General features: G+C 46.7%; 2 protein-coding genes across 2 annotated transcripts; one reads left to right on the plus strand and one right to left on the minus strand.

Annotated features, from left to right (window-relative positions):
- Positions 1–593: 593 nt before the first annotated feature.
- LOC311110156 (uncharacterized protein) lies at positions 594–6,771 on the minus strand. The gene is made up of 4 exons (XM_084188711.1): positions 5,954–6,771; positions 2,641–2,777; positions 2,362–2,458; positions 594–2,253 (listed from the first exon to the last, which is right to left on the minus strand). The coding sequence occupies exons 1-4, from the start codon at positions 6,234–6,236 to the stop codon at positions 1,073–1,075; spliced, it is 1,698 nt and encodes a 565-aa protein (XP_084044837.1). The 5' UTR covers positions 6,237–6,771; the 3' UTR covers positions 594–1,072.
- A 2,998-nt stretch (positions 6,772–9,769) lies between these two features.
- LOC311110152 (uncharacterized protein) lies at positions 9,770–16,102 on the plus strand. The gene is made up of 3 exons (XM_084188707.1): positions 9,770–10,224; positions 12,827–12,963; positions 13,352–16,102. The coding sequence occupies exons 1-3, from the start codon at positions 9,942–9,944 to the stop codon at positions 15,884–15,886; spliced, it is 2,955 nt and encodes a 984-aa protein (XP_084044833.1). The 5' UTR covers positions 9,770–9,941; the 3' UTR covers positions 15,887–16,102.
- The last annotated feature ends 1,779 nt before the right edge of the window (positions 16,103–17,881 follow it).

Raw genomic sequence — 17,881 nt, forward strand, 5'->3', positions numbered from 1 at the left:
GGACTACGCACGCACCCCTGAGGAGCCCCCTTGTTGTAGGTCAGTGTGGTAGATGTTGTTGCCCATCTTCACCACCTGGGGGCACCCCGTCAGGAAATCCAGGATCCAGTTGCAGAGGGAGGTTTTCAGTCCCAGGGTCCTTAATTTAGTGATGACCTTGGAGGGCACTATGGTGTTGAACGCTGAACTGTAGTCAATGAACAGCATTCTCACATAGGTGTTCCTCTTGTCCAGGTGGGAGAGGGCAGTGTGGAGTGCAATAGAGATTGCGTCATCTGTGGATCTGTTGGGGCGGTATGCAAATTGGAGTGGGTCCAGGGTGTCTGGGATGATGGTGTTGATGTGAGCCATGGCAGGCCTTTCAAAGCATTTCATGGCTACAGATGTGCGTGCTACGGGGCAATAGTCATTTATACAGGTTACCTTGGCGTTCTAGTACAAGTGAAACCCTTTGTTTGCGCCAAATCCTACAGAAGTGTGGGAGAGAGAATTATTACTTCACCTCGTCTAAGGTAAAAAATATAGTTGTAAGCTATAAACATTGTTAAAAACATTTTTACCAATGGAATTAAGGAATTATATATTAACTGAATATGTGGGGAGCAAAATATTTATTGTACAAAAAGACCAACCATAAAATTATGGCAATTCAGGTAACATTTTCCATTCAGGTAACATAAGATATTATATACAGGAATAACATGTATGGTTACAGTATGGTGAGTGACTGGGGGAGAAGCCAAGCTGGATGAACAGAAAATATTATACTTATTCTAAAGGTTGGCTTTAGTCTGACTACCCAGCCACATGACTCCGGCCAAAAGACACGCCCACTAACCTTTCTTCTGGAGCGATTGATAGAGCCGTCAGCTAGGTTGGCATGATCATTATGACGGACAATTCAGACAGTCCATCATGTAAGGAATACATTCTCATTCAACACATGGTTAGATTTCCAACAGTTCATATTTTCAATGTCCTTATTAAAAAACAATTGATCACATAAAAAAAACTAAAAATATTCTAATAAAATGTGATATATATACACTGAATATATATTTTTTAAACAGATTCAGTCCACGAGATCCGGCCTGTGTTTGCGCTGGTGTGACTTCAAATGGTCCAGCTGTTTGAAGCGGAGTCCACAGACAGCACAGCAGTACGGTCTCTCCCCAGTGTGGATGCGCTGGTGCACCTTCAAATTGTCCGCCCGAGCGAAGCTCTTGTCACACATAGTGCAGCGGTGGGGTTTCTCCTGCGTGTGAATGCGCTGATGCAGCTTGAGGTTCCAGAGCCGACTGAATTTGTTGCCGCAGATGGAGCAGCAGTAGGGCTTGTCTGTCGTCTGGCTGCACTTGTGCCTCTTCAGGTCGGAGAAGGAGGTGAAGCCCTTGCCACAGTGGCTGCAGAGGTGGAGTCCCTCGGCCTGGTGGACCTTGAGGTTGCATGCCTGGGTGAAGGTCTTACCGCACTGGGTGCGGGAGTATGGATGCCCAGACCCTGACCCTGCACTCAACCCTCTTCCCGTTTCGTGTTTCTGCTTGTGGGATTGATTGCAGGCGTGACGCCTCCCCCCTCCTCCTCCTCCTTTTACCTGCTCTTGTGAACGATCTCTGAGATTTAGAGAGTGTCCAAAGTCGTCAGCGGCACCATACAGGCACTCTGTGTTGTTGTTGTGGGCTGAGCTTCCAGAGTGGATGGAGGTTAGCACCCTGTGGCCGGCTCTGCTACCCGCTTCTGGCATACCGTGTTTGGGGTACAAGACACTGGAGTCCTGCAGGTACCCCTCCTCGTTGATCAACAGGCAGTTCAGGTCTCCCACCTCCGGGTGGGAGGATGGCGTTAGCGATCCCACCTGCTCCCTCCGGCCCCGATGTGGGTCAGTCATGTGGGAGCGATGGTGATGGTCTCCCCCCTCAGACCCCCCCAGGTTCACCTGGTAGTGACCCACTGCTCCGTAGCTCAGCGCCCCCAGACGAGTCGGAGAACCAGGAAGCCTATCCAGCCCTTCTATGTCTAGAAGATGGCCGCCACCACCACCACCGTCGCAACCAGACTTCTCAAAGCCGCCCCCCAGTTCCTTCATGCTGTAACAAGGGCGGTAGAGAGGGTTGGTGGGGTCCCCTGGGTCTCCCTCGGGGCCCGGAGGTTTAGGCCCCTGGTCTAGAACAGACCCCCAGTCATCCTGGCACTGCTGCAGCTTTTGCTCACTGAAACTCTTACTGGGCCCCGAGACGTCCGAACCGTCGGCCCCTGAAGAACACAGGAGACATGAGGTGTTAGAAGCATTAGCGGCATTGGCAATAGTTCTCATCATCATAGAAATGGTCTGTTATGTTTGTTGTAAACTCCTGAACTCACCGTCCAGGCAGACACCCCATCTCTCCCGTAGCTCAGTGTTGTGGAGAGCCTCCTCTTTCAGCAGGCTATCCAGCTTCTGATCTCCGACCTCTGTGGACTGGAAGAGGAAATTAATGAGTTGATTCTGACTAAATGATGGATAAACTGACAGTGAATGAATAGAGCAGACATGACGGTCCCCTATTCCTCCTGACAGACAATCAGTTCTAATCTGTTCTGGACAATATAGTTCTAAACTAACTTTCTGTAACACTGGTGTTTAGTCAGTCCCTTACCTACCTCAGAGGTTCTCCTAGTGCTGGTGGCCTCTGCCTCCTTCACATCATGGAAGGCTGTTTCCCCGGCCACGCCCCCACAGCTGCTCCACTCCTCCCCTGGTACCTTCTCCTGCTTCAGGCCACACCCCCTCTCCGCATCTAGCCACAGGTAAACAAAGAGAAGATTTTATTTGGAGTAAAAGAAAAAAGGGCCAAGATTGAAACGACAGACTGAGCAGATCACAGTCGAAAAATGGCATCAGGTACAGACCTACGTCTCCTGAATACAAACCCATTCAAATTACCTATAAATGTAATTGCTCTTTTGAGAACCTTGAGCCGGTTAGCAGTATTGAGCGCTCTGAAGTTGAGCCAGACCAGGGTGAAGTACCGCTCTGAAGTTGAGCCAGACCAGGGTGAAATACCGCCCTGAAGTTGAGCCAGACCAGGGTGAAGTACCGCTCTGAAGTTGAGCCAGACCAGGGTGAAATACCGCCCTGAAGTTGAGCCAGACCAGGGTGAAGTACCGCTCTGAAGTTGAGCCAGACCAGGGAGAAGTACCGCTCTGAAGTTGAGCCAGACCAGGGTGAAGTACCGCTCTGAAGTTGGGCCAAACCAGGAAGAAGTACCTGTGGCGACAGGTGTGGTACACACTTCCAGTGGTTGCCATGGGAGTCCTTTTAGAGATGATTTTGGACCAGTAGGAGCGAGATTTTTACAAAAAGTGGATTCCTGCTTTTTGGCCGACCCGTGTGTTGTTTCAGGTTGGGTAAAGGACAAACTGGGAGCGGTTACATCTGTGAAAGTTTTGAGAAGTTGAATTGTTTTGAGTTTTTGTGCATCCTCCACCCAAAGGCAGGGGACGCTGCGCATCACACGTCTCGGGGCTCAACTTGTGTCACACTTTACTCTCCGGAGCAGGGCACCGCTCAAAGGAGTGATCAGTGGGGTTGCGTTGAGTGTAGAGGTGGATCAGATGAAAAGGAATACTCCTAGTGTTTGTGACGCCGGCCGTTTGGTGAGTCGTAGACCCGGTGGCAATGGCGAGACTGATAATACCCTGTGTGTCTTGTTGAGCTTTGAAACAGAGTTTCTACCTGATAAGGTCAGGTTAGGTTATATTTTATATTCTGTGAGGGCCTATGTTCCGAACACACTACGGTGCTTTAAGTGTCAAGGATCTGGACATGTTGCAGCAGTGTGTAGAAGGGAGATGCCACGATGTGGAAGTGTGCAGGAGGGTATAGCCAGAGTACAGAAAGGACAGAGAAAGCACTGTGTTAACTGTGGGGGGGGGGGCATGCAGCTGGGGATCCCAAGTGCCCTGTAAGAGAGAGACAGGTTGAGATTGCCAGAGTTCGAGTGGGGCAGAATGTTTCCTATACTGAGGCAGTGAAGAGAGTAGAGGATAGCCCAAGGGTTAGTGATTCGACTGGGAGCCCCCCAGTGAGTAAGCTTGAAGAGAGAGATCCAGAGAGGATGAGTTTTAGTACGGTGGAATTTCTTGCATTTATAGCCATGATGATCAACTGACGTGTACATTTTAGTCATTTAGCAGACGCTCTTATCCAGAGCGATTTACAGTTAGTGAGTGCATACATTTTCATACTGCCCCCCCGTGGGAAACGAACCCACAACCCTGGCGTTGCAAGCACCATGCTCTACCAACTGAGCTACACAGGGCCCAAGGTGTAGGATCTTTTAGGGCCAAAGTAGTGGGATTGGTGGTGGGTTTCTGGAGATGGTGTATAGGTTAGATTTAACGTAAGATATTCCCCTTCCTCTTGTCCCTTGTTTTGTGATCAAAATGTGCTGCGAAAGGCAGTAATCTAGTCTGCCGGAAAAACACACGAAGAAGATGAAAAGGAACAGAAAGCAACATTGTTCATTATGCAGTCTCCTCGCATCAGTGCAGATGAAGGAAATAAATCATCTTATTCAAATGCCACCACCAATTCAACTGTCTGATCAGTGATCACCAAAGTATGGAAGGACAGTTACAGCAGCCCCACTAGAGAGTTATTCCTTCATATATACACTGAGTGTACAAAACATTAGGAACACCTGATCCTTCCATGACCAGGTGAAATTTTCCATACGCACAAAAAGCTTATTTCTCTCAAATTTTGTGCACAACTTTGTTTACATCCCTGTTAGTGAGCATATATTTTTTGCCAAGATAATCCATCCAACTGACAGGTGTGGCATATCAAGAAGCTGATTAAACAGTATGATCATTACACAAGTGCACCTTGTGTTGTGGACAATAAAAGGCCAGTCTAAAATGTGCAGTTTTGTCACACAACACAATGCCACAGATGTCTCAAGTTTTGAGGGAGTGTGCAATTGAAATTCTGACTGCAGGAATGTCCACCAGAGCTATTGCCAGATAATGTTATGTTCATTTCTCTACCATAAGCCACCTTCAATGTTGTTTTAGAGAATGTGGCAGTAAGTCCAACCGGCCTCACAACCGCAGACCATGTGTCACCACGCCAGCCCAGGACCTCCGCATCCGGCTTCTTCACCTGCAGAATCATCTGAGACCAGCCACCCTGACAGCTGATGAAACTGTGGGTTTGCACAACCGAAGGATTTCTGCACAAACTGTCAGAAACTGTCTCAGGGAAGCTCATCTGCGTGCTCGCGGTGGGGTTATGGTATGGGCAGGCATAAGCTACGGATAACGAACACAATTGCATTTTATCGATGGCAATTTGAATGCACAGAGATACTGTGACGAGATCCTGAGGCCCATTGTTGTGCCATTCATCTGCCGCCATCACCTCATGTTACAGCATGATAATGAACAGCCCCATGTCGCAAGGATCTGTACACAATTACTGGAAGCTGAAAATGTCCCAGTTCTTCCATGGCCTGCATACTCACCATGCATGTCACCCATTGAGCATGTTTGAGATGCTCTGGATCAACGTGTACAACAGTGTTCCTGTTCCTGCCAATATCCAGCAAATTCGCACAGCCATTGAAGAGGAGTGGGACAACATTCCACAGGCAACAATCAACAGCCTGATCAACTTTATGAGAAGGTGGTGTGTCGCACTGCATGAGGTAAATGGTGGTCACACCAGATACTGACTGGTTTTCTGATCCAAGCCCCTACCATTTTTTAAATGGTATCTGTGACCAAAAGATGCATATCTGTATTCCCGGTCATTTGAAATACATAGATTAGGGCCTAATGAATTTATTTAAATTGACTGATTTCCTTATATGAACTGTAACTCAGTAAAATCTTTGAAATTGTTACATGTTGCGTTTATATTTTGTTCAGTGTAGATATATTGTCTTTAGAGGTCTCTCTCTCTCCTCACCTGTCTGTGAGGTTCCAGAGCTTCTCTCCTCGGCTTCCTCGCCAGCTCTCCCACAGTCCGCACATTTCCCCCTCCGGTCTCCCTTGCCGTCCCTCTCCCTGCGTCTGTTCTCCGACCACTGCAGACGCTTCTTCAGCGACTCGACCTGCTCCCGGCTGCGGGACACCTCCTCCAGGAAACTATCCTCTACCAGCCTGGTGATCTCATATATGGCTGACTTTAGGACCGTCTCCATGACTCCCGAGAGCTGGGCCTGGAAGGTTACGATGGCTTCGGACATCATGGCAAACTGTCTGAGTAGCTAGCTACAGTTAAGAGTTCGTAAAGTTTACCTACTTTTTTTCAGGTGGGTCAGTGTTACGATCCAGTCTATCAAAAGGATAGAAAGCTAGCTAATTAGCTAACGTTAGCAGCAAAGATACTAGTAACTAAACCTCTTTTGTCTCTATCAATAACTGTCCTATTGCAATTTTTAATCATTTTGAGATATAAGCTGTAGCATTTACTGTATATGAGGCTATTCGAACAAATATAAATACCAGGGGTATTGAGAGAAATTAAGGCTATGGTAGTTGGCTTGCTACTTAGCTAGCCAGGCAACACAAAGAAAATCCACAAAAACTTCCGTAAACAAACCAACGGGTCGGGTAGTGGGACAATCTACATTGGAAAGCTCCTCACTGGAGTCTTCGATGAGGTTTAACGGCGGTTGGCATCCAATAAATGTTGCATTACCGCCACCTACTAGACTGGAGTATAACTCCCTTATACTTTGCTTTTAAAAAATACAACAAATACCCTACCATCTAACACTACACTCACAATTTGTTTTTTATATATATATAATAATAACTACAATACTCCACTATTTAAAATAATTTATTCCTACTTCAGGCCAACAGCCTGAAAGGATGGGACACCACCACTTAACATACCCTGTAACTCTTCTGATGTCAAGTCTCTCACACCCAAATACCTCTCTGCAGCTGCCACCACAACCTCTATTTTCTGCAACTTACGTTCCATCCCTGCAGTACAGTTGATAACCATTGCTATGAATGCTAAAAATCCAATCTTACTAAAACATACAGTTGAAGTCGGAAGTTTACATACACTTAGGTTGGAGTCATTAAAACTTGTTTTTCAACCACTCCACATATTTCTTGTTAACAAACTATAGTTTTGGCAAGTCTAACCGACTTGACACATGTAAATGTTCCAACAATTGTTAACAGACAGATTATTTCACTTATAATTCACTGTATCACAATTCCAGTGGGTCAGAAGTTTACATACACTAAGTTGACTGTGCCTTTAAACAGCTTGGAAAATTCCAGAAAATGATGTCATGGCTTTAGAAGCTAATTGACATCATTTGAGTCAATTGGAGGTGTACCTGTGGATGTATTTCAAGGCCTACCTTCAAACTCAGTGCCTCTTTGCTTGACATCATGGGAAAATCAAAAGAAATCAGCCAAGACCTCAGAAAAATAATTGTAGACCTCCACAAGTCTGGTTCATCCTTGGGAGCAATTTCCAAATGCCTGAAGTTACCACGTTCATCTGTTCAAACAATAGTACGCAAGTATAAACACCATGGGACCAAGTAGCCGTCATATCGCTCAGGAAGGAGACACGTTCTGTCTCCTAGAGATGAACGTACTTTGGTGCAAATCAATCCCAGAACAACAGCAAAGGACCTTGTGAAGATGCTGGAGGAAACAGGTACAAAATTATCTATATCCACAGTAAAATGACTCCTATATCGACAACCTGAAAGGCTGCTCAGCAAGGAAAAAGCCACTACTCCAAAACTGCCATAAAAAAGACTTTTTGGAGAAATGTCCCCTGGTCTGATAAAACAAAAATAGAACTGTTTGGCCAAGGGGGTGGCTTGCAAGCTGAAGAACACCATCCCAACTGTGAAGCACAGTGGTGGCAGTATCATGCTGTGGGGGTGCTTTGCTGCAGGAGGGACTGGTGCACTTCACAAAATACATGGCATCATGAGGAAGGAAAATTATGTGGATATATTGAAGCAACATCTCAAGACATCAGTCAGGAAGTTATAGCTTGGTCGCAAATGGGTCTTCCAAATGGACAATGACCCCAAGCATACTTCCAAAGTTGTGGCAAAATGGCTTAAGGACAACAAAGTCAAGGTATTGGAGTGGCCATCACAAAGCCCTGACCTCAACCCTATAGAAAATGTGTGGGCAGAACTGAAAAAGCGTGTGCGAGCAAGGAGGCCTACAAATCTGACTCAGTTACACCAGCTCTGTCAGGAGGAACGGGCCAAAATTCACCCAACTTATTGTGGGAAGCTTGTGGAAGGCTACCCAAAACGTTTGACCCAAGTTAAACAATTTAAAGGTAATGCTACCAAATACTAATTGACTGTATGTAAACTTCTGACCCACTGGGAATGTGATGAAATAAATAAAAGCTGAAATCAATCATTCTCTCTACTATTATTCGGACATTTCACAATCTTAAAATAAAGTGGTGATCCTAACTGACCTAAGATAGGGAATGTTTACTAGGATTAAATGTCAGGAATTGTGAACAACTGAGTTTAAATGTATTTGGCTAAGGTGTATGTAAACTTCCGACTTCAACTGTATATCACTTGTTGGTTTATCCCTCTGTACTGGTACAGATCTACTACTCACACCATTCCTCTCAGGATCCCTCCCCCTTGACCCATCTTCCTCTATTGTATTCCCTGCCTCAGCATATGACAACTTCTGCACTACTCTAACCCTGGAAACCTCAACCTGCCTCTCTCGCACCGGACATTTCGGATCCTCAGCCCCATGGGCACCCCTACAATTAACACATATGCTCCACACTTTCCCCAATGCTACACATTCCTTTGTCTCATGCCCTTCTGCACACTTCTCACACCTAGGAACCTCCCTCCTACACACTGCTGCCACATGCCCATAAGCATGTATGTGGATTATGTGAAATGGGAACTGGAAAAATGGGAGGTAAATCATGACGTCAGTGATCTTCAGGTTGGAGCTCTAGAAAGAGGACCGAGTTGAATTCCGAGTTGGATGACCGTTCAAATCGATTTTTCCCATTTATATTTTCGTCATTTAGCAGACGCTCCTATCCAGAGCGATTTTACAGTTAGTGAGTGCATACATTTTTCATACTGGCCCCCCGTGGGAATCGAACCCACAATCCTGGCGTTGCAAGCGCCATGCTCTACCAACTGAGCTACAGGAGGCCAGTCGGAGCTCGTTTATTTCCGAGTTCCCAGTTGTTTTGAACGCGACAATAGTCCACGCACTTTGAAAAATGTATTAATTTCTACACTATCACTGTAATGTAGTGCATGTAACGAAAAGCTAGATCGATCCTTCAGTAAATGAACAGGAAATCTACACGGAAGCAGTTTACCCCGGCCAACACTCAGTGCGTCACACAAAGCACTGTGCGCAGAGTTCCATTGCCTTTGTACACAAAACACCCATTGAATTATTCAAATAATCGTTGCTGAGGACGATTTTTCCCCCAATCACTCACAGACGAAGTTATTGGCAGTGTTCGAGAGGATCAAAACAGCAATTTATCATGGCTAAATTGACTGAATGATCTACAAATAATAATTTGTCTGTATTTATGATGCAAGGTGATATGTAGATCAGTCAGCCTGCAGTCGTTTTTATGCTCGCGCTGCTCCCTCGGCGCACTGAGTGCTAGTGCGCATGTGATGTTGGTCCGTATAAACCGGATGCAACCCGCCAACCCGGATATAAACGGTCAATGAATCGGCGTATGCGAACGTGGGTAGATTACCTCAAACAACGGTCAGACATCTTTTGGACGCAGTCTCCAGTTAATATTATACCGCAGCGTTCCATAGCGGAAAGAGGAGCCATGATGTCACTGACATAGGCCGCCAATTCTGATCAATCCTGTACATTAAATTGGAAATAATAATCGAAAGTGTGGGTTGAAGCTGGTTGCCGCCAACATGTCGAAAGACTGTTTTCAAACCCAGTTCGCCTTTGTTATGGAGAGTGTATTGAAGAATGCAGTCACTGAGACAACGAAACTTTTCGAAACAACTATTGAGGAACTGCGAGCCGAAATATCCAGAATAAAAGAAGAGAACGAGTACCTCAAATCGAGGCTTCTATCCCTCGAAAAAACGAAGAGATCGACTGGTGAAAGTGAAAGCGAAAGCCAAACTGCAGAGCCCAGACCGAGTCAAAGAACCACACTTATCGGCAAACGTGACATTGGCGTTCAGTGCGGTGAGTAGAAAACAGGGGTGTATTCATTCCGCCAAACAATTGCAGATGGTTTTGCAACAAACGAGTTTCTATTGGACAAATTCAGGTAGGTCCCTCCCCGTTTGCTTCCGAAACATTTTGCAACAGAATCGGCGGAATGAATACACTCCTGGACTAGCTAGCTAAAATACGTTCAGATGATCACACATCCTGATAGCCTAGCTATTTAGCTGAGTATGAAGGCTCAAAGCTGAGAATATTTTCCAAAACTGCTTCATGTATACGTTTTAATTTGTATAGAATTTGTATTTAATTTGGAACGTAAAACTAATTCAGAATGCGCGGCCCCACTCTACATCAGGCGAACTAGCTTCCCTGGAGAACTCAACATGTCAAGTATATGTTACAAGCAGAAAAGGAAACAAAATTATATTTATAAAGACGGAGAAGCGGGCTTACATGTAGCCTAGTCAGTGTATGGAGAAATTGGAGGCGGAGCTAGGCAAACACTACAGAGGATGTGGAATACTTGGCCTGGATACTTGGCGAGAAGCAACAGGGGAGGTGACTCCGAGTCGATAATAAGGAATTCCCCTCAACCACGCCCAAAAATAGATGGGGGAAACCAACTTAATTTCCTATTGACCACTGCTGTGTTCTTCAATGTACATGTAGCCAGGTCAAACATCCCGACCATACAATTGATAAGGGGCGGCAGGTAGCCTATTGGTTAAGAGCGTTGTGCCAGGAACCGAAAGGTCGTTGGTTCGAATCGCCGAACCGGCAAAGTGGTAAAAATCTACCTTTCTGCCATTGAGCAAGGCGCCGTTGACGTGGATGTCGATTTAAGCCTGCCACTGCAGCTCTCTGATTCAATGGGGTTGGGTTAAATGCCGAAGACACATTTCGGTTGAAAGCATTCTGTTGCGCAACAGACTAGGGTACCCCCTTCTGATTCCCTTTCATTTTCTCAATGCTCCCACATAGGGAAATAGAGCTTGCGATAAAGCCCTGTGGCGTCAGCCTATTCGCCAAGTAGGCTTAACGTAGCTATGTGTGTGTGGAAAACATTTAATCAAAGGTGAGACATTTAACTTGTTTAGTACTGTCCGTGTGTAACTCCATTCGCTAATTCTAGCTGTATAGTCCGTTTTTGTGTTGTTGGACTTGGCTAGCTTTATCAAAGATTTTTATAACTAACCCAAGACAGACCTGAGCCTGTCATTTCCAATGGGAGCAAATTAATCATGGTGGGCAGAACAAGCGAGGAGGAGTGCAGAGCCAATCACCAGCTAGTGAGATCCTATAGAGGTGTCATAGTACCCATAAAACCTAGCGGTCAAATAGGGAAATGGTTCCAATCATTTTCCACCATTCATTTTTCCCATAGGAGATTCCATAAAAACTTTAACTAAAGGCTGTGTTTTGTGTAGGCTTACCCTGCCATGACGTTTTGATAACTATCAGGCCTAGCTTGCTATTATGAAAATCGAATTAAAAAATACAAATAATGTTTTCAATTGGACTTTTGCTTTCAACAGCAGCTCAAACAAAACATGTAACTATGAACTATAGCCATTGAATTATACTATGTCAATATACCATGCATTATAGGGAAATAATACAAGCTCTAGAACGCCCTTCAAGCCAATCAGAAACGAGTATTCAACAATGCCATGGTATAAAGAAATAAGAATGTATGACAGGCAGACAGTCGAACAACGTTTCTGGTTAGGAAGAAATACTTAAGCCTAATTTTTATTTATCCGTTTATAATTTCTGAAATTTGATAGGCCCATGTTTCATATATAAATAAATGTTCCATATGCACAAAAAGTGTATTTCTCTCATTTTGTGCACAAATTTGTTTACATCTCTGTTAGTGAGCATTTCTCCTTTGCCAAGATAATCCACCCACCTGGCAGGTGTGGCATATCAAGAAACTGATTAAACAGCATGATCATTACACAGGTGCACTTTGTGCTGGGGACAATAAAAGGCCACTCTAAAATGTGCAGTTTTACCCGACCTCAACCCAATTGAGATGGTTTGGGATGAGTTGGATCGCAGAGTGAAGGAAAAGCAGCGAACAAGTGCTCAGCATATGTGGGAACTCCTTCAAGACTGTTGAAAAAGCATTCCAGGTGAAGCTGGTTGAGAGAATGCCAAGTGTGCAAAGCTGTCATCAAGGCAAAGGGTGGCTATTTGAAGAATCTCAAATATAAAGTATATTTTGATTAGTTTAACACTTTTTTTTTGTTACTACATGATTCCATATGTGTTATTTCACAGTTTTGATGTCTTCACTATTATTCTACAATGTTGAAAATAGTAAAAATTCAGAAAAACCCTTGAATGAGTAGGTGTCCAAACTTTTGACTGGTACTGTATATTTCTAAACTACTGGACAGATATGCATGCCACTTTCACCTAGTAGTAGTAGACACATTAGGCTTATGATTATGGGCTGAGATTTCTAGCTAACAGTTCTAGGATTTTCGTCAAAGGTCTATAGACTACAATATTACACAGAAGAACATGTGGTTTTGAGAGGCGTAGTCTATAGCTATGGTGTTTTGGGTTTACCTACTAACCACTCTCTCCCCTGATCTGGTATTCCCAGTTCTGACAGCGCACGCGTTGCCTTGGGCTGGGGTGCAGCAACAGCGCGAGGAGAACCAGGGGACGGAGCTGCACCGTGGGGCCCACGACGAGGAGGGAAACCCACAGACGGCCTTAGCACCACAGGAAGTGGACTGGGTAAGACCGTGCCCACCTACCCTGAGTCCCGATCTGTTTGGGTCAGTGCAATCTCGGATCGTTGGGACGTCCCTACCCTAAACCCCTACCAAACCATGTAAAATGTCAACTTCAATGGGGTAGGGACGTCCTAAGGAACCTGGATAGCACGGACCGATTTGTTTGTGCTGTCTTGCCAATTCATCCACCTCTCTATACTCAACCTATTGTTGTTGACCCAAGAGAGAAGAAAAACCTGTACACTGCACTTGCTAGCATGCTTTTTATTTATTTAAACTTAAGTACATCGGCCTAACAGCCTTCGTCGAGTTTTGTTGACCCTATTAACCTGTCCATCCACTTCTTTATACTCAAACTGTTGTTGTGGTTGCCTTTTTCCACCACCCAGACTACCTCAGGAGCCGCAGCGGCCCTCCTCCAGGGAGATCCAGACACCCAGGAGGCCCCCCAGGCTCTCAGCCCATCCCAGCCCAGGACCAGAGGGGTTACCAGGGGCAGTGCAGGGCAGGACCAGGCCCCTGGAACAGAACAGCAGTCACTGGTAATACCAGCAGCAGAGTCTCCATCAACATTACACCTGACAGCATCTCCTCAATCACCAGCCACTATCCAGTCTACATCAACTGTCCTGTCGACTGTAATGGTCCAGTCCACGGTAACTACTCTGTCAAAAGAAACTGTCCAAACGACCACAGCGGTCCAGTCTACCGTAACGGCGACAGCAGCAGCGTCAGAGCGCCCGCCACCTGTCCTCTCCGGGTTACCCAGTACCCCTCTTCAGGATACACAGCCCAGCCTCGTACCCCCTCGTCCACCCCGACCTCCTCGAGCACCACCATCACAGTCTCACACAGACGTACTACCTGTAGCTCGTCCAATAGTAGTGCCCTCAACACAACCAGCTAGGCCTACAGCCGTAACCGATGGACCACCGGCCGCACCACCAACACAACCGCAACCGCCTACGGTTTTGGAGCAGTCGGGTGTTGGCACGGCAACATCGTTAACACCACCGGTCCAGTCCTCTCCGTCTCCGACTGAGTTGACAGAACCTTCCGGCACCCCTGAAAAGCAGGCGTCATTGGTCACTGAGCATGTGCAACGCTCCTCCACCGTGCCACCTCCGAAGTCACCTGCTGTCCCAGAGACGTCTGATGAAGCCCCTCTACAGCCGTCAGCCCCTGCTGTAACCACACCATCACCCTCTGGCCCCTGTCAAATGTCTAAGACACAGTTTTTAGCTCAATTGTCAGTAGTACCCCTAGTACGCGACCCGCCGAGGGTGGAGGAAGATGAGGAGGGGGAGAGGCTTTCCCCCCTCCCTGCCATGTCTACGGAAGCTGTGATAACCAGGTCTGTCGCTACGGAGACGACTCCCGCCAAAGAGACTAAGGAGGAGATTGTTGTCCAGGTAGGCGGCCGCCGAAAGTCAAGTCCACGTGAAGCGATCCTCTCTGGTCTCCGCCTCCGCTTAAGGCCCCGCCCCCAGGACAGCGCGACATCTCCCGTGGTTGCTAAGAAACCCAGAGGAGATAGAACCGCCCCTCTAGACCACGACTACTCAAAGGTGATGCAGAACGGAGGAGAAAAGTCCAGTGAATCACACGTTGACCAGGATGTAGTAGAGGACACCACTAACGGTGTGACGGCTGACGACAAGTCTACTGGACAAGGAAGTAGTAACCAAGTCATCAGTGAGGAAGAGGGAGGAGCTAACACTGATGTGACCTCCCCGACTAGACAGTCACCTATTGGTGGAGGAGGAGGCGTGTCCAAATCCAAGAAGAGAAACATGACCTGGGTGCAGGCTCAGAGACTATTGGCCCTAGCCCAGGCTAAGAGGAGTAGGTCAAAGGTCACCAAGACCTCCCAGAGAGGTCTGAGGTCAGAGCTAAGAGGTCTGGTGACACAGTTTCTGCCTTCCAACCCACAGCGTCGCCTGTCATACAGCCCCAGCCCTCACGCTACCTCCACCTCCAGCCCACGCCGCACCAGTCCTCGCCAGGCTACAAGGGCGGACACAAACCCTTCTCCTGCCACCGCTCCTCACTCACAGCCTCACCAGTTCAAAGTTACTTCCACCACCTCTCGTCGCGGAAGACCTCGTTCAGGGGCCGTGGCGGCTTTAAATTTGAAACGGTCTCCCTCCAACCCTCAACCTATCCCCTTCATTGTCAAAGTCAGCCCTCGCTCCGGATTCAAGAAGTCCCCCCAGTGCATGCTGACGTTAAAGCAGGGGCGCCGATACCGCCAATCACAACCGATGTGGTCACCGCCGGGACCGTTCCAGCACCAACAGTCTCCCCAGTCTCCACGGAAACGTCTCGCCAAGAACCAGTGTGCAGACTGCGGTCGTGTCCTGAGCAGCGGCGCTGCTTTAGAGAGCCACGCCTCCCTCCACACGGGGAAGCGCCCGTTCGCCTGCTCCGCCTGCGGCAAGGACTTCCCCAACCTCAAGGGCCTCAACCGCCACGCCCGCGTCCACGGCGACCAGCGGGGCCACCAGTGTCCGCAGTGTGACAAGACCTTCGTCTACCGCTTCGGCCTGACCAAGCACGAGCAGGTGGTCCACAGCGGCGTGCGTCCGTTCGTCTGCCCGATCTGTGACAAACGCTTGATCACCCGGCGTGACCTGGAGACGCATATCCGCGTTCACACTGGAGAGAAACCATTTGCCTGTTCCCTCTGTGTGAAGCGGTTCAAGAGGCGTGTGGAGCTGAATGTTCACCTGATGTGGCACAACGGGGAGAAGAGACACTGGTGCTCATACTGCGGGAAGGGATTTCTGGATTACAATAATCTGAAGAGCCACAAACTGGTCCACACAGGGGAGAAGCCCTACACCTGCTCTGAGTGTGGCAAGTGTTTCAAACAGACTGGCCATCTGAAGAAACACCTGAAGACCATACACAAACACAGATAGGGAGGGGACGAGTCTTAAATGGCTCCCTATATAGTGCACTACTTTGGACCAGAGAGTGTCAGGCCCTGGTAAAGTAGTACACTATCCAGTGAGGGAAAAAAGTATTTGATCCCCTGCTGATTCTGTACATTTGCCCACTGACAAAGACATGATCAGTCTATAATTTTAATGGTAGGTTTATTTGAACAGTGAGAGACAGAATAACAACAAAAAAATCCAGAAAAATGCATGTCAAAAATGTTATAAATTGATTTGCATTTTAATGAGGGAAATAAGTATTTGACCCCTCTGCAAAACACAACTTAGTGGCAAAACCCTTGTTGGCAATCAGAGGTCAGACGTTTCTTGTAGTTGGCCACCAGGTTTGCACACATCTCAGGAGGGATTTTGTCCCACTCCTCTTTGCAGATCTTCTCCAAGTCATTAAGGTTTCGAGCCTGACATTTGGCAACTCGAACCTTCAGCTACCTCCACAGATTTTCTATGGGATTAAGGTCTGGAGACTGGCTAGGCCACTCCAGGACCTTAATGTGCTTCTTCTTGAGCCACTCCTTTGTTGCTGTGTGCTTTGGGCCATTGTCATGCTGGAATACCCATCCACAACCCATTTTCAATGCCCTAGCTGAGGGAAGGAGGTTCTCACCCAAGATTTGACGGTACATGGCCCCGTCCATTTGATGCGGTGAAGTTGTCCTGTCCCCTTAGCAGAAAAACACCCCCAAAGCATAATGTTTCCACCTCCATGTTTGACGGTGGGGATGGTGGTGTTGGGGTCATAGGCAGCATTCCTCCTCCTCCAAACACGGCGAGTTGAGTTGATGCCAAAGAGCTCGATTTTGGTCTCATCTGACCACAACACTTTCACCCAGTTCTCCTCTGAATCATTCAGATGTTCACTGGTAAACTTCAGACATGCCTGTATATGTGCTTTCTTGAGCAGGGGGACCTTGCGGGCGCTGCAGGATATCAGTCCTTCACGGCGTAGTGTGTTACCAATTGTTTTCTTGGTGACTATGGTCCCAGCTGCCTTGAGATCATTGACAAGATCCTCCCGTGTAGTTCTGGGCTGATTCCTCACCGTTCTCATGATCATTGCAACTCCACGAGGTGAGATCTTGCATGGAGCCCCAGGCCAAGGGAGATTGACAGTTATTTGGTGTTTCTTCCATTTGCGAATAATCTCACCAACTGTTCTCACCAAGCTGCTTGGCGATGGTCTTGTAGCCCATTCCAGCCTTGTGTAGGTCTACAATCTTGTCCCTGACATCCTTGGAGAGCTCTTTGGTCTTGGCCATGGTGGAGAGTTTGGAATCTATCCGATTGATTGCTTCTGTGGACAGGTGTCTTTTATACAGGTAACAAGCTGAGATTAGTAACACTCCCTTTAAGAGTGTGCTCCTAATCTCAGCTCGTTACCTGTATAAAAGACACCTGGGAGCCAGAAATCTTTCTGATTGAGATGGGGTCAAATACTTATTTCCCTCATTAAAATGCAAATCAATTTAACATTTTTGACATGTGTTTTTCTGGATTTTGTTGTTGTTATTCTGTCTCTCACTGTTCAAATAAACCTACCATTAAAATTATAGACTGATAAAACATTTTGTCAGTGGACAAAAGGTACAAAATCAGCAGGGGATCAAATCCTTATTTCCCTCACTGTATAGGGAATAGGGTGTATAGAAATAACTATTCCCTCATATCGGCTTTCTATTTGCTGTGAATTCAAAACCCAGCCATGTTAGTTTTATCGAAGCAGGGATCCCAATCTATTCTCACAGTGCTTTGGAAGGACTTGTTATTTTATGTATTGATTACAAGAGTCAAAGCTTTTGTTGTCTAAACATTTGGGGCTGATTTTGTTGTGTGGAAGAATCATGCTGCAAGAGAATGACGTCGCTAAGTGTAAAAATGTTTTTACAAGTTGTTGACTTGAATTGAGTTGGTTATTTGTATTTAAAACATCAATTCTGGTTATTCGTCATTTGTTATTCA

The sequence above is a fragment of the Coregonus lavaretus genome, assembly GCF_964263955.1.
Source record: "Coregonus lavaretus genome assembly, contig: SUPER_35_unloc_2, whole genome shotgun sequence".
Lineage (NCBI taxonomy): Eukaryota > Metazoa > Chordata > Actinopteri > Salmoniformes > Salmonidae > Coregonus > Coregonus lavaretus.

Coding starts and splice junctions, on each gene's coding strand:
- LOC311110156 (XM_084188711.1), bottom strand. CDS start 6,236: ATGATGTCCGAAGCCATCGTAACCTTCCAGGCCCAGCTCTCGGGAGTC. Junction 2,778..5,953: donor CTCTGGAACCTCACAGACAG/GTGAGGAGAGAG, acceptor ACCTGTGGCTAG/ATGCGGAGAGGGGGTGTGGC. Junction 2,459..2,640: donor GCACTAGGAGAACCTCTGAG/GTAGGTAAGGGA, acceptor TTCCTCTTCCAG/TCCACAGAGGTCGGAGATCA.
- LOC311110152 (XM_084188707.1), top strand. CDS start 9,942: ATGTCGAAAGACTGTTTTCAAACCCAGTTCGCCTTTGTTATGGAGAGT. Junction 10,225..12,826: donor TGACATTGGCGTTCAGTGCG/GTGAGTAGAAAA, acceptor TGGTATTCCCAG/TTCTGACAGCGCACGCGTTG. Junction 12,964..13,351: donor CACCACAGGAAGTGGACTGG/GTAAGACCGTGC, acceptor TCCACCACCCAG/ACTACCTCAGGAGCCGCAGC.